Source organism: Engystomops pustulosus, chromosome 7, assembly GCF_040894005.1.
Source record: "Engystomops pustulosus chromosome 7, aEngPut4.maternal, whole genome shotgun sequence".
Lineage (NCBI taxonomy): Eukaryota > Metazoa > Chordata > Amphibia > Anura > Leptodactylidae > Engystomops > Engystomops pustulosus.
In genome coordinates, this window is record NC_092417.1 from 46,637,651 (window position 1) to 46,660,986 (window position 23,336).

At 42.0% G+C, this 23,336-nt stretch overlaps 1 protein-coding gene across 2 annotated transcripts in view; it reads left to right on the top strand.

Moving 5' to 3' along the window:
• Positions 1 to 20,231, top strand: part of ARID4A (AT-rich interaction domain 4A) — a 40,093-nt gene extending 19,862 nt beyond the window's left edge. For both annotated transcript variants that reach the window (XM_072115772.1, XM_072115770.1), the window contains exons 12-25: positions 5,589 to 5,661; positions 9,195 to 9,289; positions 9,424 to 9,521; positions 10,073 to 10,316; positions 11,031 to 11,278; positions 11,661 to 11,858; positions 12,564 to 12,648; positions 12,770 to 12,965; positions 13,828 to 13,884; positions 13,978 to 15,138; positions 16,129 to 16,233; positions 16,319 to 16,525; positions 18,783 to 18,929; positions 20,008 to 20,231. In XM_072115772.1, the coding sequence (XP_071971873.1) occupies positions 5,589 to 5,661; positions 9,195 to 9,289; positions 9,424 to 9,521; positions 10,073 to 10,316; positions 11,031 to 11,278; positions 11,661 to 11,858; positions 12,564 to 12,648; positions 12,770 to 12,965; positions 13,828 to 13,884; positions 13,978 to 15,138; positions 16,129 to 16,233; positions 16,319 to 16,525; positions 18,783 to 18,929; positions 20,008 to 20,111 (3,018 nt within the window). In that variant the 3' untranslated portion in view covers positions 20,112 to 20,231. The remainder of the gene's footprint in view (positions 1 to 5,588; positions 5,662 to 9,194; positions 9,290 to 9,423; positions 9,522 to 10,072; positions 10,317 to 11,030; positions 11,279 to 11,660; positions 11,859 to 12,563; positions 12,649 to 12,769; positions 12,966 to 13,827; positions 13,885 to 13,977; positions 15,139 to 16,128; positions 16,234 to 16,318; positions 16,526 to 18,782; positions 18,930 to 20,007) is intronic.
• The last annotated feature ends 3,105 nt before the right edge of the window (positions 20,232 to 23,336 follow it).

Here is a 23,336-nt window from a genome sequence, read left to right on the forward strand (position 1 = left end):
TTCTGGTTGCACCATTTAAGAAGAGAGATGGTAATCCCCAAACACAGCGCTCAGCTATCTCCAGCACTTTCATAGACTGAGCGCTGTGTTCGGCATTATCGGCACTCCCGTAAATTGTATTGGCACATTGGGGCACATTTACTAAGGGTCCGCGATTCCGTCAGGTTTTCCCGAATATTTCAGTTTTGCGCTGAATTGCCCCGGTTTTGGCACACACGATCGGATTGTGGTGCATCGGCCATCACTAAGTCAGTATGACTAAACGTGTAGGTCTGATGTGTGCCGTTTTCACTTTGCTGTATTATGGATTTTAAAGCTTGGAAATAAAGAATCATTGATTTTATCTGCATCTCCCGTGAAAGTGCTGGATTTGTTCTTGGATGCTACACTTGCTGCTCCGTGGAAGGCTTACACGGTGGTCCGTGCACCCGGAGTATTTCTGACTCAAGTATACCAATTTTTCAAATTTTTGTGGTGCATCGGTGACGCAACAGAAATCTGACAAACCGCGGAATTAAAAAAAAAAAAAAGAATTGTGTCGCAAGATCAGCACTTACATGCACCGGGAAGAAGACGGTGAACTCCGGCAGACCTCGGCGCAGCAGCGACAACTGCTGGATATCAGGCGCACAACCTTAGTGAATCCCGGCAGGCCCGAATCCTCGTCGGACAACGTGCCGCGGGATCGCGACTGGACCGGGTAAGTAAATGTGCCCCATTCAGTTTTTCAGATGCAGTTTTTAAGCCAAAAGCAGGGGTGGATCATAATGGGTGAGAACATATAACTGAGAGAATCCACTACAGGCAGCCCCGGGTTACATATAAGATAGGGTCTTTAGGTTTGTTCTTAAGTTGAATTTTTATGTAAGTAGGAACTGTATACTTTATTATTGTAATCCCAGCCAGAACTTTTTTAGTCTCTGTGACAATTGGATTTTAAAAATGTTGGCTTGTCATAAGAACCAGGATTAACACTAAAGCTTCATTACAGACACCAGTGATAACTGTTATAGCTGTTTATTGTAGCCTAGGACTAAAGTACAATAAATTACCAATATCCAGTGGTCCGTTTGTAACTAGGGGTCGTATGTAAGTCGAGTGTTAAGTAGGGGACCACCTGTACTTTTCAGTCCACTCCTGGTTTTGGCATCAAAAACTGCATGTGGAAAACTGAACATGTGAACACACCCATATTCTTAAATGGACCATCAATTGGTGAGAACAGGGCCGCCAGTTCTTGTGATTGGAGGGGATTTGTTCCCATGATCGGTGGTGGTCCCACTGATGGGATAACAATGAACTTGATAAAACTGCTTTAAATAAGTCCCTAATCTTTTGATGCAGCAAATGCCATTATGTGTTTTTATCTGCATTGCGTTTACAAAAACATAAAGTTTCTGCAAGTTTCTCACACTTTTTTTTTTTTTTTTTTTTTTTTTTTGTCAAAGCTGAATTCCCATTTTCCCAAGAATTCCCAAGAAAGAAAATTTCAGCAGTGTCAGCCAAGCAGAGTATTTGTATGTGAAAGGGACAGGGTCCTTCTTCCACTTGATGACTGCCTTCTCCCTATTATACATAGGGAGGAATCTGTCAATGGGGAGAAGGCATTGGGAAGCAGACGCTTTATGTTAGAACGTAAGGTCTGCACTGGTGTTATGGAAAAATATATGATTAGGAAAAAAGTAACCCAGCAATATTTTGGAGCCCCATTCCTGTATGATGGATCACAGTTGGGCACCTCTGTACAGCAACGTGGGCACCTCTCTATAGAGAAGGGAGTTGTGACAGCCATGGTTATAGTTATACTGAGGTTTTGCACAGCTGTAATACTCCTTGTACATCCCTTAGATTTTGGCTAATAATTGTGATGATCTGGTGGAATTGATGATTTTAACAAAAAGATGACTTAATTTATATGTGGAATATTCCACTACCCATGTGTCCGTAGCCGCCAGTTCTATCGTACATGGACTCCTTGCTGTTGTACATGTCCATAGAGTTTCCTGCCAGAGCCTGTAGTGGACAGTTCCACGAAATCCTGAGATCCCTCCATTTAAGGGTTAAGGAATCGGGACAACCAGCCCATCAGGTATAAAACTGGGAGATCATGATGATGGCTATAAAAAGCACCAGGTACAGTATTTGGGGAAAATTACTCATATTTTGAGCTTAGAAATTCTGATTTCCTGCTTTGAGCAGGGCCAAAGTGCAGAGATTGTACTTACTTGAAAGTAATGGTGGTCCGTTATGAGATTTCATCTGTCCTCTTTTGTCACTTATCTGTTGTGGTGATTGTACATGTGTGAGTTCTTTTCGCAAACTTTTGTTTTTGGGATTTACCGTCCCAAAGATAGAAGTGCTGAACTGTCCCACGAAGCAAGTTTACCGGCACAATCTCTTCTGTGTACAACCGGCCTTAGATGTCTGGTTTTTGTTGTTGTGGTTTTTTTTTGTTTTTTACACATTAGGCATTATTAGTCATTTTGTGTAGTTTGTGTTTGTACCCCCGTTTATTGTTATTGGACCAGAAGTAGGTTCCATGTGGGTTTACGTAGTATTGTCTGCTCTCCGCTGCTTATATCTTTGGTTATTGGTTTTAGCAGAATTGTGACAGTCCAAACCTTATCTTGTCTATGGCCACATGCCGATTTTATAACAGACTGATATTTTTGTGTGTGCCCCCCGCATACTCAGCATCCCCCCCCCCCCCCTCCCTTATCCTGCTGTATTCTCCCTGTAAAGTTACAGCACAAAGGGCTCTGGTAATGCACTTCAGAGCCCTTCTGGCTCATTAGCATAATTTTAGAAGTAGATTTTTAGAAGGAAGGTGACTATGGATATCAAGTATAAGAAGATTACCACTGGATCTATGAGTCGGTGTCCCTGGTTTATCATGATGGATTTTGATGGTAGATTTCTGTTAAATGTCTCACAACTAGATGTATGTTTGTGTGGTATCCATGTATTGGTCAGATCTGTGGCAGTAAAGTTGTCCTGCGCGTTCGTATATAGGATCAGACCGGTATATAACCCCTTTTGTGTCTGGATCTCCCTCTCCTATTGGTGACGGGGAGCACCTAGAATAATGAAGCATCGCTCCGTCGTGTCACTCCTGACTCCCGTGGCCCAAAATGACCTTATTTCTTATATGTTGATACAGGCGCGGCGGAGGACTGGGGGGGGGGGTCTTTCGCTGTCTGTACATTAGGGTCAGGACTTTGTGTAACGTAGGAGACGGAGGGAAGTGCTCGGTACACTTATTGTGTCTAGTTGTTGAGGAACATTTTCTCCTCTCCTCCCCTCCCTCCCTCCATGCCTGCCGATGGTATTTTTTGTCTATGTGAAAACACACAACGCGTTCTCCCCCCCCCCCCCCCCCCCTACTCAGGGGCTGCCTAGAGTGTTGCCATGGAAACATGGTGGTGGGCATAAAGCACGCATGCTCGGCCCAGACAGGAAGGTTGAGCAGAGGCTTGGCAGGCTGCCAGGGGAGGTTCGCCAGATGCTTTGAAATGGGGCCGTCGTTCTCTTTTTCTTCATGTAATGTCTGATTTTTTTTTTTTTTTTACGGGAGGGAGTAATGCAGGCAGAGCAGCGAGCGTGTAGCTACCCTGAGCTGTGATGCAGGCCTGCAGGGGGGTAGCAGCGGGCTCGCCTGCCTAGCCAGGACATGCATGAACAATCCCCATCCTGTGGCTAGGTAAGCATTATGTGATGTTATTTCTGCTGCATCCACAGCATTGTATCCAGCATTGCCCTGGAAAGTGAGATGGGAAGTAGCGAGGAGCTGACATGAGGAGGCAGGGCAGACAATAAGTGGGATCTGTCACACCGCTCCTATAAAGAGAACCAGCTGCCCCCCTCCTCTTGTTGTTGGGTGGGAGCGAATCCTTAAGCAGCGGGGTGGTCTGCAGCGTATGGGAAGTTTAAGTCGAGACCTGAGACGTAAGAAAAAAAAAATCCTAGGAGGCCGAGCTCAGATCTTGATGAGGAGTAGCATGAAGATGTGTTTTATATAAGCTAGGTATGAGGGTTCTGCCTGCGTGAGGGTAAGGGGGCTTAAAGGGAGGGTTTTTCTGTATTGCAAGCAGGATTTTTAACTTCTTCATGACAGGGCATCCACAGATATGGAGGGGGCGGAGAGGAGTCTATATTGATTTACAGGCTGCTGCAATTTAACCCCCGAGGCTGCGTCTAAAGAAACGCAGGGATCTTGTTTTCCCGGAGTTGGTGCCGTCCGGTGAAGGATAACAGGGCTTTAGCATCTGGTATGGCAGCACATGAGGCAGGTGGGTGTGGATGGGCAGCACGGATTCATTATTTTTGTCTCTGATTGGATTCGCTCTTGTAAGGTTTGGGTTTTGGTAGAACTTGTGTTCTGGGATGGGATAGGATAATGTTCAGCCATTTTCCCCCTGCTATTGTGCATGCCATTTGCTATACACGTCCTCTGACTGACTAGCCTGTCTGTCTCTCCCTCCCTGCTCACACAGCACAATGAAGGAAGCATGGAGCTGGTGACAGAGCACATTCAGCCGTACCATTTCTTACTGAAGATCAGCTGAAATCATTTTATTTCTTTTACGTAGTATGATGGAATATCTAGTACACATTATCATTGTATACGCCAAGAACGTGTCCGGCACATGTGTAAATGTCATGCGTCCACACTCGATGGCGATTATAATGACAAATGGTCAGCATTGTAAAGGAAGTGTGTGTGTGTGTGTGTGTGTCTCATTCCTCACCACACTCTAATGGATATGTGGTATTGGCAGGGACCGCAGGTGTAATACTCTATAGCTCATACCATATCTGTGATGTATTTCCAAATATTTAAGGCAGTTATACTTCTATATATTTACATATAGTTTGACCTCTCCCATGGGATGCTTCACAGCTCCCTATGGATAGGGCAGGGGTGAGATGCGCTCACCCTTCTACAGTCATGCATGTTCTAAGACCCAGGCATTGCATATGTTTGCGTGCATTGGTTCTAAGTAATATCATTTGGACCAGATTATCAGAGCCTATGGGCCGATCTATACCGTGTACAGTGCAGGGCTTATAGTGGGTACAAAACACACATTGTGTAATAGCTATTCCTGAAGGATTTTTTTAAATGGGAACCTGTCTCTAGGTTTAGGGCCACAGGCCCATTGTTGGCGCACCATGTAAAGTTTGCCTGCAGCTAGGCTTACTCTATCCTTGTCTCCAGCTGCTCCGCAGTGCCTGGACTAATCTCCGAGGGCAGTACAGCTTGTTTCGGTGCTCAGCCGTAGTGAGGTAAGGTCTAATATCATTGGTGTGGAGCTTATGAATTGCACCTTTCTAGTAAGTAAAAATCCAGAGAGTAGCCTGTAATGGCAAGGACTTGGACCCTAAATTTGGACCCCAACTGCATAAGGATATGTTTGGTGGCCTCAAACCTAGTGATGCATTCCCATTTAATCTGGAGATGTAATTGGGGTTCAGAGATGGAAGTGATAAAGTATGTTCTCTAAGCTCTTGGCTTCTTGATGCAGTTGCTGATAACCTTGCCCCTGGCACTCCTTTCTTACAACTCCTTTTCCTTTTTCTCCTTGTAGCCGGAAGAAGAAGCAGATCCGATTGAAAGGGACGACTTCCTGCAGCAGCTGTACAAGTTTATGGAAGACAGAGGTAAGGGGCTGATGACCAACAGGGACTAGGCAGTCACCAAAACCAAGACCTCAAACCCTGCAAATGCTCACTGCCACTAACCTCCATATTGAAGGTGGCAGAGTCCTTATGAAAAGACAGATTATTATGTGTATTGCACCCACAAGAAAACAATATGTAGTAGACCCAATTGGAGTGAAACGTGCTGCTCTGGCCTGCTCTAGAGCCACTGTGTACACCTCACTGATATACATATACAGCAATTTATAAAGCACAGCTCCTCTGAGTAGACAGAATAAGATCAATAAGAGTAAAGACCTTGAGAAATGGAAAGATTAGGTTTCCAAAAGCCAGAATACATCGGATGCATGTACCCGCTAATTATCTAGGTGTGGCAGAAGTTCAGCTTTAGCAGCTCTTACCTGTCGCAGCATGGGCCCCTCGCACTTCTTTTATCCTATACATTCTTGGTAACCTTAGCACACTCCTGACGAGTACCTACGATTCCTAATTCAGAAGCTCCCTCAATTATCTGGAACTAGGGGGAAAAGTATGTTTGGATTTTAGGTTTGTTCCAAAGCGACATATCGCCAAGTACAGAAAAATATTGACCATATATAAAAAGAGGCAGCTGAAGGAAAAATTTATTACTCCACAACTTTCTCACTTCTGACATCTGGCATGAAGACTATAGCTATACCACATCACCTGATGACCAGAAAGGTTGTAGTAAGAAGATCTTTCTGTCATGTGTGACACCGCAGCACGAAAAGCCCCCCATGATAAGTTTCCCTGACAGGTGTAGGCTTAGGGAGAATGCAGAAGCAAGACCTAGGGGACGACAACTTGAAGGTGCTGTAGTCCACCAGTTATCCTTGTAAGGACTTGAGACTGAGACCGGCCTGCACATAGGAGGCACCTGGGTTATGTGCAGGATAGGTTCTCTTCAAGAACAAACCTATAGAAGCAGTCGAGGTGATTTGGACACTAATCTTTACGGCCCGGAGGTTTAGTGGCTCAAAACACCCTTTAGAAAGGGTTCTATTAAAATAAGAAACATTACCTGGTTCCGGTGCACCAGTCGTGAAGTAAAGCCAGCGTACTCCACCCCGGCTTCACTGCGCATGCACTGTGGTTACACCAGGGATGGGTCCCACTTCTCCTCATCTGACCATCTCTCGGTAAGTATAAAGGTTTTTTATAGTGCCCACAGAGGTATTTGGTAAAGGGCTACACTAAACTACCAATCCAGAAGGACCTGTGGGTCCCAAAATGCCCTGACAGGTCCTTTTTTACTGTTTTCAATGAATGAATTTGTATGCGAGTTGCTCAGAAAAACATTTTGTCCCTTGAATAAGTGTATTTTCAGAATATTGGGTTGTCATTAGAACAACATTTTAATAATAAAGCTCCATTGCAGACACCTTTGATGCCTCTTACAGCTGATCATTGCAGCCTGGGGCTAATATTCAGTAAATTATTATAATCCAGAGGTCCATATATGTAAGTTGGGTACTGCCTGTACTCGCCTTCTGCAAAAACTGTTACATTTTCTTTATTTTAATTTAATATGGATGTGCACTAAATCAATGAATTCAGAAGTGATGGTCAATCCTAAAATGTCTCATCTCTCCTTCAGAATGTGAAGTCTGAATTCCATCAACTCTTGTTTCCCATATCTACTATATGTGAATTGGCCACGGGTCACCGCAGTCCCCATTTTTATATGTGGATTTTGTGCCATTTATGTGAAGTCAGATGTTCGGCCCCCTTAGCTTTTTCTCGCTGACTCACTGAACAGGAAAAAAGAAAATATGAAATTTCCATGATTGAAAAAGATGTGTCAGGAGAACATCTCCCACACACACTCACAGGAAACTGGAAATAAGGGGTACCTGTCGCCTACACATGGAGGGAACAGCTGTCTGGTGGGATGGAGCAGTAGTCGACGTGTTAGCTGATTTGGGGGAGAGATCTAGCATCGGGAAGCCATTTCGCCATCAGAGGCTCACAAATTTAGGGGGGGCTTTTGATACACATAGACAGAAGGTGATCCAGAAAAAATCTATTTACTTGATAAAATACTAGGACAACCTGAAATAAAGGTATAGCAGAGCTTGAATAGTTACACCACAGTAAATATCCACTTATATATCCCGGTTCTAGGCACTCTATAGCATGGGTGCCCTTCATCTGTCCCGGACTTTTATATTCTAACTTGGTAGAGAAGAATTGATGAATTTATCTGCAATATACTTGTATTGCTTACTTTAACTGTGCACACGGAAAATACCTGACTTTCGGGTACTGGTTTAAGTTACATGCAGCTGTGGGCTCTCTGCCTCCTCATAAACCTGACATGAGTTTTTCTACTTTTGCAGCGGCTGCCTCCAGGCTTCAGACTGTAGGCTGTCCCTCACCCACTGACCCGACCAAGGGCCCATGCCGCGGGGGGTTGCTCGTCTCCCCAAGGCAGTGACTCGTTCTGTAAGTTTGGTCGGTCTGTGTGGGGGCCCTAAGGTTTTTCACTGATCTCATATTGGGAAAGGTGCCTGTTCCTGTGTAATTTATCTGGACTTCTTTTTATGAATTCATTGAAAGGCAACTGCAATTTAAAGATCTCATGTCCAAGGTTACATTGTAGCCAGCGCAGTCCTGTATACTCTATTGTGTATTTTGAGGTTGTCCACTTTTAGGACCTCTTTTCTAGAAATAATGAGTTATAGACCTAAAGGTCCTTTATGTCTAAACCAAGTTGATCTCATGTTTTAAAGTTCTTTCTTCCTTTTGGTTCATACATATATAAGGTTCTTTCTTCCCTTTGGTCTGACTTGTCTGTTTTGGTAAATCATTATATTGCCATCAAGTATCTGGAGCATATTTTCTTGGAGATCAAATCCTAACCATACATTTTTAATTAGGATCCTATGCTATACAATTCCTCCAATATTCCTAAGTGTTATGCCAGCAGCACATGCCCATTGGTGCCTCTTAATGAGAGCCCCTAGAAATTAAAAAATAAAAATTTCTTTAATATCTGCTCTGTGTGATACCTCTGCTATTCCTCATGGAAATGTATGGATAGATGCCAATTCACTGGGAGCCATAATTCTCCTTGTGAATTGGACAGTCTGATTCGCATTGTAAAGAGGCTTCTTGTCATTGAAGTTATGTTTCTAGAAGGAAGAAGCATGTTAAAACGAGGTTTCCCAGAATAGTGTTTTTTTTTTTTTTTTTTTTTTTTTTTTTTTTTTTTTAAATGGGGGAATGAGTTTTATCAGAACAGACATGTCAGGAGAGCGGCAGGTCCTCTTTCAGCATGTACTCATATACTTTTGATATAGTCATGCCAGTTACTTGCTGGTTTACCATAATGTTTTCTCTTTCACTCTTGTCACCCTTTCTGTCTGTATACGATTCAATTATGTGTATACAGTAATCATTCATATATCAATCATATATCATATTGTATATTTGAACATTTTTATTTGCTGCCAATCTTACGGAGTGTTTTTTTTTTTTTTTTTTTCTCCCATCTCTATTGCAATGACTAGGAACACCAATCAACAAGCCACCAGTATTAGGCTATAAGGATCTGAACCTTTTCAAGCTTTTTCGACTTGTGTATCAGCAGGGGGGTTGTGACAATGTAAGTAGAAGCAAATTTTTGCATTTTCCATTTTTTTTTTTTTTTTTTTTTTTTTTCTAATTTTAATTATCTGTGTGAATAAGTGTTTTGTTATATATGAAAATATATACATAATATATCTCTATTTTCACCAGATTGAAAGCGGCGCTATATGGAAGCAGATTTATATGGACCTTGGCATTCCTATTTTGAATTCGGCAGCTTCCTACAATGTGAAAACGGCATACAAAAAGTAAGTGGCAAAAGGGGTTGTCCTAGACATTCCCATCTCCTTTAATGGATATGCAATATATGTATATGAGAAGGAGGTATCCTTTTGGAAAACACCGGATGGAGAGATGCAGCAAGCTACGTCATTTCATTATGCTCCTTTCTGCTGAGCTAAAGTACGGAGGCAATGGGGGACAGATGCAAAGTATTGCATCCCTTCCCGGCCGCCACTAAGCGTACACTCTGAGAGGTCCCTCATGTTATTACTGTTCAGAATTCATGTGCAAGAAGCAAAAAAACTGCCCGTGAAAAGGGGAATACAAATAAGAGAAAAAGAGACTCCTGTAAATAAATCTCTGGCCTGGCAACCCATTTCTGACTGACCCTAGCCAACTGCAGTCCACAACCTTGTTACAGCTCTGCCATCTCCAGTCACTGGCCACAGCGGTGACATGTGGTGTCTCAGCTGTCATGTCCCTGCTGCAGTAAGCGAACAGGGCAAAAATAAAATATCATACTCCATTCGGCTTGCAACAATGAAGCGTCTAGACTTATTTTATGTTCTGATTGCAGGTATTTGTATGGGTTTGAGGAATATTGCCGTTCTGCAGAAATTCAGTTCAGGACTATTCATCATAATGACCCTAGACCAGTAGAGGAAAGTCTGGCTAAGGAAGAACCAATGGAGAACGGTGACAAGGAAGAAGCCACAGACCCCCCAGTCGACACAAAGATAAAAGAAGATGATGATGATGATGACGACACTGATTGTACTAGTGACAATGAGAAGGACGAGACTGAGGTCAAATCGCCACGGGTATTTCCAACTTATAATATTTTTTCTATAGTTTTAATGAGCTGAGTATTTATGGGTTAAAGAGCTAGTTATAGTTGTGATTCTGAAGGCCCGCTTATTGCATCTCTGTAAAGGTAAACTATTCACACCTTAAAGTAGTTTTCTAGGAATAGTGTCCATGTCCCCAGATCCTGGTTCCAGCATATTTACTTGACACCTGCTGAGATACTTTGTCTGCCTCAAAACACCCTGGTGACATCCGTGATGTCACCAGAACCTGCAGAGGCCACTGCCCAACGTGGGTCCCATGAGTAGTTACACAGAAGTCGGAGCAGGCATAGTACGCTTGGTGAATAGAAACATTGTAAAACCTGAACCTATATCTAACTTGCAGGGTGCGTCCTCACGTTCAGTTTTTGAAGCCATGGATCATAATGGGAGAGGACTTATCATTGAGTAGTGCGATGACTCCTCTATTTTCACTCCATTCCTGGCTTGGACATCAAAAATTTCATCTGAAAAACTGAACATTTAGATGCACCCTAAGGGTTGTTCTGAACCTCTGTTTTGGGGGATTAGGACAGGTGTTTGAAGCCCTTGAAGGACTTCTACCACCACGATGAAAGACTGTATGCAAATGAGCCTGGAGCCCCTCAGGCTCATTTGCATACAACCCTTCATCTTGGTGCTAGATGTCCTTTAAAGACCCTGTTTTAATGACTATCTTTTCTTTAGGGGAGGCGGAGACCTGCTTGTAGTGTAGTATCCGTCACAAAGGATCCTGAAGATTGTGATAAAGGGAAGGACAACAATAAGGAAAATAAAGATGTGGAAGAGGAGTCGGACAAAAGTGATGAGAAAAAAGAAAATGACACTACTCCTGGAAGGAGAAGCTTATCCTGCAAATCGAAAGAAAGGAGAAGCCGGAAACAAGAGGAGTCCGATCAGGATTCTGATGAGGAGGATGAAAAGCTCTGTGATGGGTAAGTGGAGGAGTTGTTATTCCCTTGGAAGTGTATTGGGCACTTCAGACACTTCCATGTTCCTGACAATCTGCATTGATGTTCAGTCAATTTTATTTTGTACTCAATTGAGCTCATGATCTAGGTCACTGGGTTACCATTAGGTATAAGCCAAAAGGCACTTATCAGAGCTGTGCCTTCCTATTAGTGACCATGGCTGCACTCTTTGCTGTTCCAGAATAATTACCAGGAGGGCATCCTTGCCATAATCCAGTATTCATGATAGATTTTTTTTTTTTTTTTTTCGTAGACCTGCTAATGTGGACATAGCACAGATTTATTTTGCTGCCTTCATATCTGGGAGCCTATTTTTCTCTTTTCACGTTAAGCTTGTTTTCTGCAGGAGGGATGATACAGACAATAAAGGAGACAGCGAAGGCGACGAGGACTCTGAGGATAGAGACTGTCTCGCAGGTACCAAAGTGAAAGTCAAATATGGAAGAGGGAAAACCCAGAAAATCTATGAAGCAAATATCAAGAGCACTGAAGTAGATGGAGGAGAGTTTCTGTATCTGGTCCACTATTATGGCTGGAATGTAAGGTAAGACTGAAATTGTCTTTCTTGGGTTTCGACTAGTATATCTTGAGGTAACTAAAATGTCTTCAATAATATACTCAAAGTTTACATACACAAGATAGAAGACCAGATTTTCTTTCTAAATTATTTACCGATTGTAATGAATGTTGGGCTCTATAGATCCTCTAACCTCAGATGTTCAGTCTGGAGTAGTAGGTGAACATATAAAAGGCCTGTCTCTAACTAAAGAAGTAGGACATTTTATATCCTACCCTGCATTGCACATTGTACCAGGGGTTATTACTATATGCATTCAGGTGTCAGAAGGAACGGTTTTATAAAGACAAACCTAGACTAGCCATTACAATGATCAACTGATGAACAAACCCAAGGATATTTTAATGGCAAACCAATAAAGAATTCGTCTATGTGTGTAAGTCACTGTTTTAGGCTGCATTCACACACATGTATGGGGGACGTATATACGGCCGACATACGTCCCCCATACCCTTCTATGGGCTCACGGCATGGTATGGGAGCGGTGCGGTACCGTACCGCTCCGTAGCCCAGGAAAAGATAGGACATGTCCCGTGCTGCCGTGTGCCCGCCGTGCTACGGTGCGGCAGGCACATGGCAGTGTGCCTGTAGCCTTAAAGTGATTTACTACAGATTAAGTGTGTACACAGCAGTTCCTCAAGCAGTTGGTAATTCCAATGTATTCTCTTACAGATACGATGAATGGGTAAAAGCTGACCGAATCATCTGGCCTTCAGAGAAAAGCGGAACAAAACGAAAGCAAAATAAAAAACCCAAAGTAAATGCAAACCTTACAGTGTACTGCTTGGTTATTATCTATAAAGTTTAAATCTTATGTTCTTTTGTTGGGTAAGGGAAAAATGTACCACATATCAAAGTGCACTTCTCTGTTCTTTCAGAATAAGGAGGAGAATGATGACAAGAAGGACGATGATAAACACAAAACAAAGCGAGGACGTCCTCCCTTAAAATCAACTCTGCAGACTAATGTGGCCTGTACCCTGCCCAAGACTCTCAATAGTGAGAATAAGGCGGCCAGTAAACCTGTGAGGAACAGCCTACCTGACAACAACTTCATGTCCAATGGAGTAGAAGGTAGGGGCATAGCTGCCAAAAACCATCATTGCCTCCATGCTCTTTAGTTTTTATGATGGTTAAATATATTGATGGACCACTCTCACCTTTTAAGGGTTTCCATCCAATTATAAAATTGTACGTAGACTTTGTTCCTACCTGATGTGTTCCTGTTTGTTCCTACCTGATGTGTTTTGAGAACACCTCCCCCTGACAGCTGATGGACACAGTAGAGTGCTGTAGCAGCTATCTCAAATCTCCCCATTGAGAATACAGACATACTAATAGAGTGTTCTTGGTTGGTGAGGAGATTTTGGAGGATTATTAGCTCGACAAACCTTTTTATAATGCCTCACTGTAAGGGTCCATGAAAGCAGAATTACATTTATTAAGTGAAGGAACTAAATAAAAATGACACCAGCACTTCCTTGCTTATTATCCTTTTTATCCTATTTTTTTATCTCCTACTTGTTTATTAATGAATGTAGAACCAGTTGTCTTACAGAATGTGTCGGCCTGTAAGAGAACTGGCTGTAACAAGAGACTCCATCATTTGTGCAATGGGACAACAAATTAAGAGTGAACCCCAATTAATCTAAACCCCACCCTATCTAGCAGACCTCCAGACAAACCTGGATCAGCAGGAGATTATCCCTTGCGTTTTCTGTAATATATATGTGATACTTTTTGAGCACTTTTTGCATATCAACACAGAAAAAGGGAGGAGAAAGTTATCTCCACTTTACCCTTTCATTCATTTCTAGGTTTAGTCTTTTGGACACCCCACAGCTAGAAAACATGTTTGCTTTATGTTTGTAGAGTAATGTCTTTATAAAGTGGTTTAGCTTTCCTCTAATACCAGTTTTGTATTCATTTTGAGCAGCTCGGAGGAGGACAAGGAGGAGTTCAGGAATGTATGATTCTGATAGATGCTCTAATGGTGAGTTCATATCATTGCCCTCGTGATGGTGGCCAAAACTTGTGTATAGGAAAGTTCATTTTATAATTTATTTTTTTTTTAACCTGATTTCAGCTTCATCGACATCGGAAAGCGAGTCAGAGGAGACCATTAAAAACACACCGGTAAAGGAGGAGATTTCACCAAAGGTTGAAAAGGAATCTGAGGAAACTGAAATCTTGACCACAAGCATAATAGCAGAGCAAGAAGCGGCACCCATTGTCTGTGCACCAAAAGATCAGGAAACAAGCCCAATAAAGCCAGCTGAGACCTTACAGCAAGAGGTGGAAGAAAGTGAACAAATTGTTCAGAGTTACGGGAAGCAAACAGAACAAATTGTCGAGGTCAAGGACACAGAAAATCTGCCAAAAAAAGGGAGAAGAAGCAAAACAAAAGATCCTTGTGCAGAAAACCAAATAAGTGTTGAAGAAACGCCAGAAGAGTGTGTGCAGGAACCCAAGGTAGAACCCATAGTAGAACCTGAAGTGTTAGAATTACCATCACTTACCTCCTTACAAGATAAGGAGTTGCTCTTTGTTCCAAAGGAGTCGGAGCCTCCAGTTGATCAACAGACAAAGGAGAAAAAAGCTTGTAAAAGGAAACCTGTAGAACAGACGTCGCCGGAAAAAAAGCAGCGCACGGAGTGTGAGCCTGAGCTGCCCATCATTACTGCGGAGGAGAAACCTGTAGAAATCTGTGAAGCACTAGAACCCATCAACATTAAGGAAGAGCAGGTGCAGAATACCAATGAGGAGATGCCCTCCCTGACATCGGAGCTAGATCATGTACAGAGCACTAGGACTGAGGATTATGGCGTGCCACTCAATGACATTGCAGGCATTTCATATAAAGAAGAGCAAGAAGACATCATGCCCATGATCGGACCAGAAACTCTGGTTTGTCATGAGGTGGACTTGGATGATTTTGATGAAAAGGACAAAGTGGAGGACATGGTCATAGTGAAGCCGGAGCCAGAGACGCCGACAGCATTTGCCCCCACACTGCAGCCCGCAGTGCTCCCTCCTCATACTTACTCTGAGCCTTCTCCCCTCGCACTGAGCCACGATGAGTCTCATAGCATAAAGAGCGAGAGTGACATAACCATCGAAGTGGACAGCGTGGCGGAAGAATCACAAGAAGGCCTTTGTGAGAGCGAATCTGCTAATGGCTTTGAGGCCAGCACCACATCGAGCAACTGCAGCATAACCGCTCAAGAAGCAGAGATGCGGGACAAAGGTAATAAATGCTGAATTATGGCAAAGCTGTCCTTATTCTATCATTACTGACAGGCCCCAGCTATAGCGACTTCTAACATTGTGCTCTGCACAAGGAACACCATCTAGCAGCATACATTTAAAATTGGGAGAAACTTTCCAATAATTTGTGCATCATACTGGGTAAAGCTTCACAAGTTGGAACCAGCCACTATGGATTCCTAAACTAGGGGATTGGGTGCTATAAAGTTAGATACATTTCATCTGCCAGGATCAGAGATTTTGTATGACTTGGGTCTCATGCACATTAATGGATGCTTGCCCGAGCAATAGCCCAGTCAAGCATCCAGATGGTTGAAGGAGAGAGGAGGGATGAACACTCCTCACCCCATACAGCAAAATATAGGACATGTCCTATATTTTTCCATGTTCAGTCAGTGTTTATAAGACAGCGTGTGCTCACTGCCATAGGCTTCTATGAGGGCCATCATCATGTTCCTCCATACGTTTGTGTGCATGAGGCCTTGAAGGAAATTGGGCGTAATAAGGACGCTTATTCATAGATCCAGGCACACTTACTGTGGTCATTTTCTTATGTTTGTAATCCATGGCTTCACTCCCTCTTTATTATAAATTATAAAATTTTGCTCATGAGCCTGTGGGGCTTTGTGGGTGTTACCATTCCCCCCCAGTGCTGCAGATTGTCAGGCAGTTACATTGAGCAGAACATGTCTCAGAATTATTATGACTACTTTAACTTGTAGCAGACATGTACACACATCTGATACCCATGGTGCCTATGAGTCTTGTGGCATCAAGTTGCATACAAATTGCACATTCATAGTGTGTTCCATCACTTCACTTAAACGCAACCAAAAGCCAAAAATCCAGTTATCGTAGGTCACGTCCCAATTCGATTAGTCATTAGATGTGGTGATAACCCTTTTTCTCACGTACTGAACACAATCAATGGCTTTTCATTGGTGTAATATCTTGGTTTCTTCCCATTCAGGCCATAAACGCATTAGTGACAGCAGCATGGGAGCACTGGCAAAGAAACAGAAGCGTACACCAAAGCGAATAAATTCATCAACGAAAGCTGAGAAGAATGGAATAGGTGAGGTGTCCGCACAGGAGCCTAATGAATGACCAACTCTGAATCCTACACCTGAATAATAATGTTTTGTTATTTCCTGTTTCAGGGCAAAGCAGCGACAGCGAAGACCTCTCTGCTGTGGACAGCGCAAGTAAATGTTCTCCCCCTAAACACGTAAATGTCCCCAAGCCTCAGAAGATCATGCGATCACCAGCAAGGATCACATCTCCGCATACAAAAGATCTGGAGAAGGATAAGCATCGAGAGAAGCACCTACACTCCTCCAGAGCGCACAAGTGGTCGTTACAGCTCAGTAAGTATAAAATATATTATAATATATTACTTTATATAAATTTTATTATACTTGGCCCTACGCAATACATGCAAGAGGATGTCTTCATAGTGAACACTGGAAAATATCTGTGTAACTCTTTGTTTCTTTTTGTTTTGGATAAAGTTCAAGCAGTAAATGAACTGCTTGAAAATAGATGTGTATATGATGCAGGACACTTTACATCTATCTGAGGAATCCTTCTTAGAACTTCATTTATTATAGCCCTAAAGGGCACAATTTTGAGTTGAGTTATAAAATGTATGCAAATCAGTCTGTATAACTCGCCCTCACTGTTTCAGTCCCACCTGGTCCCTGATATCACTGGCTCTCTGTAATCTGAATGGCCTAATCCTGCCCATTCAGATTGCAAAGAGCTGCCTGGACTGGAAGAGCGAGTGGGAGTGAATAAATTATAAGCAGAGGCGCTCCGGTGATGTATGTTAATCAGTCTGAGGCTTAATTTTTTTGTATAATGCTGTATCGGCAAAATCACAGCGTACAGGGTTATAATAAAAGAAGTTCTGAGAAGGATTCCTCAGGAGCTTGTAATTCGGACTAGTCCACAATCCGTAAATCTGATGGTACCGATAGATGTCCTTTAACCTACATTCAGGAGCTGACGGATTACACTTTAAGATATAATCCGTGTTGGTTGCTGGGGGTTTGACTCTTTAGGCGGTGGTCACACACAGCATTTGAATTGTGGGATTTGGCTAATGTTGCGCCAGAAAAAAAAGTCCATTGTACGACAACTTTCATTAGGTTACAGATGAGACTATAGGGGTTATCCACTGTTATAGCCTATAGCTGACACCCCGCTGTAACACCAGCATTTGGACATGACCATGACACCTGAAGTTTACCCAGCTGACGCGTAGAGCAATGGAAAAATAAAATGGCGCCTTATCTCAATACTCAAAGTGTGTTTGTTTTTTTTTGTTTGTTTTTGTTAATTCCATCTCGGAGTCTGTATTTTCCCACCACTGGACTCTAAATGTGCAGAATGGACGTCATGACACATTGGGGCAGATTTATCAAGCAGTCTGAATGTCAGAATATTTCCAGTTGCCCATGGCAACCAATCACAGCTCAGCTTTCATTTGACCAGTGCTCATGAATATTTTAAAGGGGAGCTGTGATTGGTTGCCATGGGCAATTGGAAATATTCTGACATTCAGACTGCTTGATAAATCTGCCCCATTGAGCACTATGGCATTTTTCACATGGATTTTAGGAAAGCCACTGCAAGTTTAGAAGGGCCTAACTTACTGATTGTTCAGGGATGGGACCCCCACAGATCATAAGAACAGGGTTTAAGTCATTGGTGCCTGAATGCCCAGGTCAATGTCTGGAAATGCTTTACATTATCATAACAATGACATGTAGACTTTAACTTTTGATAGGATAGTTATATTTAGTTACATTGACAACAAATTTGGGGGAAAAAAGCTGCTTTTTTTTTTTTTTTTTTTTGTAACCTTTACCGAAATACGTTATAAATATGTACAGCGTTATTCCATCACCTTTTCCCAGGAACAGATGCAGATGCACTCTTGTAACTTTAAGAGTGGATATATCTGGTTCTGTGAAGCTTCCATACACAATCCAGGTATCATATTAAAGGAGAGATTCTTCTATTTAATATGACTCCAAGGTCAGGAGATACAGCCGATGGTCACTGTCATGACGTTTATAAACGTCTTTTCTGCACGAGGCATGTGCAAATAGGATCTGTATAGCCATATGGCAGTAATGAAGGGGTTACAGGAAATCTACCATCAAAATCCAGCATAAATTTACTCATACTCCTAGATCCAGGAACCGTATCAACTTGTACAATTAGAAAGAGCTTGAAAGGCTACAGTGCTGCAGCTTCACAGGCTGTTATCCTGTGTGCCCCCTCTCCCTGCCTGATGTAATCTCACTGCAGAAGAGGAAATTTAGCACACAGTGGGAGAGGGAAGTGCTCCTGCACAGTGTAACAGCCTGCAAAGCTAAAGTACGGAGGGGCTCTGGAAATGGAAAGTTGATTTCAGAAGGAAGGAGGTCATGGATAAAACTTATAGATCCAGGCACGGACCGTGGTAATACTTTATAAGTAAATGTCCCTGGTTTATGCTGAATTTTGGTGGTAACTTTGCACAAACACCAGGTTACATCCATATGCAGAGGCTTTTGTACCAATTGAGGTTGCGAATTCTAGTGCTAATTGCATGTTTTTCCATATATTCCATAGGTGAATTGGACAACATGAGCGGAGCAGAGAAGATTGTATATCTCCAAGACAAATTGCAGGAAATCAGGAAATACTATATGTCTTTGAAATCTGAAGTAGCAACGATAGACAGGAGGCGGAAGCGGTTAAAAAAGAAAGATCGTGAAGGTAATTTTTTTTAAATTTTTTTTATTTAGCAATAATACAAGTAGTTGCCATCACACTGTCATGAATGTAAGCCCATAACGGAGTGATAAATGGAATCATCAGGCATCACCCTGACATAAATGGTCTTTCAGAAATCTTTCCATGAATGAAAAGGTTAATCCTCTGCTGATCAGTAAGGCTGGCTGCACACGGGCATGGTCAGTGTGTGAACCACTGATGTGCGCTGGCCGGATTTCAGCACAGTTCTGGGCTGGACTTCTTGCATATATTATACAAGGAGACCCTTCTTCTATGTTGCTTTGGCTCCTGTCCTTTGCATTGTGGTCAATCTGTGAAATCCATCCCAGATCAGGCAGAAAGGTCAGGGAGAATTGGAAAGATTAGAGGACCCGTCACCACAATTTTACCCCCCTGACTAACAATGACTTCTGATAAAGGGTTGCAAATTCTCCCCATATAACCTAAAATTAGCTGCCAGTGAGGCACTGTACCTTTTTTCTGATATGCAGAGTAGCTTCACTCTTATCTCCCAGGCTGCCAGTGTCTATTCAAATCACTACTCTGCCTCCTTGTAGTTGAGGACCAGCTGCTAATATTCAACTACAGACATATAAAGCTCTATGTACAGATGGGAAATATTGTGTCACTATACCTGTACAGCTCCTCCATCCTGCTCTTTCACTCACACAGGGACAGAGCTCACCGTATAGTGACCTGACAACACTGGGGGGCGGAGTAGTTGTACAGGAGCACAAAGATGGGGGCTGGGAGCTGAGGAGTGTGAGAGCAGCACAGACAAGTCACTTTATTTATTTATTTTTTTTATTTTGTCAATGCATCAAAACCAAAACAAACCTAGAAGTTAAAACACAATTATATTGTAATTCAAATGTACAGAAAAGGCAGAAAGACATGCAGGTGTGATGGGCTTCTTCAACCTGTCTTTAGTGAAAATAAGGTCCCTGGTTATAGGTTCCCATTTAGAATGTGTGTGCATGCATGTATTATTTTTATTATTATTATTATTTTTTTTAATTTTCTAATTTAAACAAAACCATATTTTATTATTCTTTTTCAGTGTCCAACACCGGAGCGTCAACGTCATCAGCGTCGTCTGAGACTGGAATGAGCCCTGCGTCCTCTTCTCCCCCACAGAACACACTGGCTCTAGAGTGCAGGTGATATGTGCCCTCACCTCCACTCCAGCAGCCGCTGCCATGGACACTTCTCCTCTCCCTTCCCCTTAAATCCAAACACACAAAAAGCACTCAACCAGTTTGACATTGCCAAGTATTTTTTTTTTTTTTTCAAAATTTTCTCTGCTGGATTGCTTTTTTTTATTATTTCCATTTAGTCATTTTTTTTTTTTTTTTGTCTTATTAAATCAGACTATGATTTAGGAATAGGAGACTAGCAGTCAGCGCGCCACAATGGCTTCTTATTTTGTTCAACCTTAACAATCTTTTTAGAGTAAATTCGACAAATGTCTGAATAAAATTTCAAGGAGCTTCTCCCAGGTATCCCCCCTCCCCACCTAAGCCCAATAATATAGCAAGTTCATACAATAGACAGCCGTGTGCGACGAGAGATACAATCCCCGGCAGCTGCACTTTACGACTAAGCTGCAAACTAGCTCCTGATGTTTGTGTTTTTTACAGGCTGTGTTTTCGGAAGCACTTGCAATGTACAGAACTGCCAAAGTCCAATGTATTCAGCAGAGTGCCCAGTTTTAAAGCTGTAAAGCCAGACAAAATAAATTGTGAAAGGGAATGTAGTAGACTGAAAACTACATGAAGAATAAAATGGTCTTCCACTTTTTACAGGAATTTAGAGCACAGAATTATGCAACTATTTTAAATGTTTCTTAATGTTTACAGTGGAATCGCGAATCCGTTTTCAGTGGACTACCTTACCCCTTGGCAAATCTATTTTGTCTTTTTTTTCTTTTTTTTTTTTTCTAATGTAATTTTTCAGAGTTTTTATTTTGTTACAAAAAGACAAAAAGAAAATATATGACGACAGCGAAGTTATTTAACGAGATTTCTAAAGCGGAAATTTTTTTTTTCTTTTTTTTTTTTCTTGTGTAAAATAAGGTATTATCTTGCAACCTGTTAAATATATTTATTCAGACATTGGATGTTGTATTTTTATGTATTTTTTAAAATATTAATAAAACAGAAAAAAAAAAAATTAAGAGAAGGGTCTTAGCTTAGTTCTCTCTTCCAGTACACCTTTAGCTCTTGGCTCGGGTCACACAGTTTGTGTGGGGTTTTTTTGTAAGTCAAAAACAGACTTTATACTTTTTCTTTTTTAAATTTGTGTGTTTTTGCTCTACAAAAAAAATCCACTCTGAGTGAACCTAGGTTTTAAAGGAAATCTACGATCAAAGTCGGGCACTATAAACCAGGGGCACTTACTCATGGTAATCTTTCTGTATGTGTTATCCATGTCTATAAGCAACATTTTAAATTATGCTAATGAGTCATTAGGCATTATCAGAGCCCCCTCCATGGTTTAGCTTCAGAGGCTGTTACACGGTTTCCCCTCCCTCTGATGTAATCTCACAGCAGCGCACAGTTGCTTAAATGCTCCTGCACATTGTAACAGACTGTAAAGCTACAGTACTGAGGGGCTCTTGTAATACCCCACAGAGCCATTCTGTCTCATTAGCATAATTTTAATAGTTGATTTTAGATGGAAGGAGACAAAGGATAACAACTATAAGAAGATTACCACAGTCATAGTGCCTGGATCTATGAGCAAGTGCCCCTGGTTTATCATGATTTTTGATGGTAGATTTCCTTTAACATACTTTTTGCGTCCCGACACTCAAAATTATGAAATCTGATTTCATAGTTTGTTCCTCCTTGCTCCTTCCAGTTTTCAGGTAGCTGTTCTTTTTTTATTTGTATATTTAATATACTGCCAAACTCATTATATATATTTTTTTCCTATCCAACCGTTGAAGAACTTCTCTCCAATCGTTGCGATGCAGCATTACAGCAAAGAAGCTTTGACATGTGAGGACTGTGGGTCATTCCATAGGCTATTACATTATGTAAATAGATCTTCCTGAAACCTGTATTTAAGAGTTTTTTGCATATACATTATGTACAAAAGTGATTTTTTTATCAATTTTTTATTCATGTTTGTACATTAAAAGAAAGGGTTTTTAACCCCTTTTTTCTGTGTTTATTATGTGTAGAATAATGTAGATTTTTCTAGAGCGATGTTTTTCAGCCATTTGAGCATAACCCACCATTCATACGGTCTGTAATGTATGTATGACTGGTAGATCACCAATGGTTTCTTTCAGTTTCTCCACCTTCACTTCCATGAGATCGGGCTACACCGTATATATAACACATTGCGCCTTCTGGACTCAGACTAGTGTTGTGTGGAGAACAGCGGATAGGAAAGGTTCTGTATATCAGAAACTTGTTCACAATAGCCGAACATCTGAGCAAAACACTAAAAATGGGTAATAATTGCTAAAATAAAGTTTTGGGTTTTTTTTTTTTTTTATTCTTCTATTTTGCTGCATTGTGAACTTTGATTCTTTCCAGCACAGATGATTGGACCTTCTCAGCTGCCAGAGGGGGTGTAATATGCACTTTTTTCTGTTTTTCTTAAGCAACGCAGAGTTGTGTATGTAAACAGCGCTCTCTGAAGAGCATCAATAAAGGCCATGGTTTAAACCTTTACATTTTTGCTCCTTTTTTTTTTGTTTTTATGATGGGTATTGATGAGCGGACCACATCCAAATGCCAGTAACAATTTTTGGGGATGGTCATCGCTCCTAATGATTTTGCACTGCAAAATGGCTGAGCCTGGTGTGGGGCCTTGGCTATTTAAATGCCGCTGGCACCAGCAGCTAAACAGTTAACACCTGTGATTGGTTGCTGGCACCAATCAAAAGCGTTAATTGCGGGGGGGGGGGGGGGGGGGGGGGAGATCGGTGTTTGGGTTGATAGTTGACCTGAACCAGGTCTAGTTCCCACCGCCTGCCCCCTCAGGTCTAGTTCCCTGTCCTATGCATAGAGGAGAAACTGGGGGATGATGTGTTGATGACATCGTGACATGTCCTTGGCTGTACAGAGAAGGTCCTGAAGCACAGTGTGCTTACTGCACACATGTTTTATAGCATTATTGTGTTGAATCACAGCAAAAGTGCAATAAAGTCGCAGGGCGATGGCCGCGGGCTGTGCACCCCTGCTTTCAGGGGCGTAACTAGGAGAGACTCCCCACTTAAATATACATATTTGTCTACTCACACATGCGAGTTACAATCACACAATTATACACTTATGTGCACACATATAGAGCATATACACAGGGTCTGCATCAGCATAGGGCATACCTGGCAAGTGCCAGGGCCAAGTGTTCCTTGGGGGGGTCCACATAAGG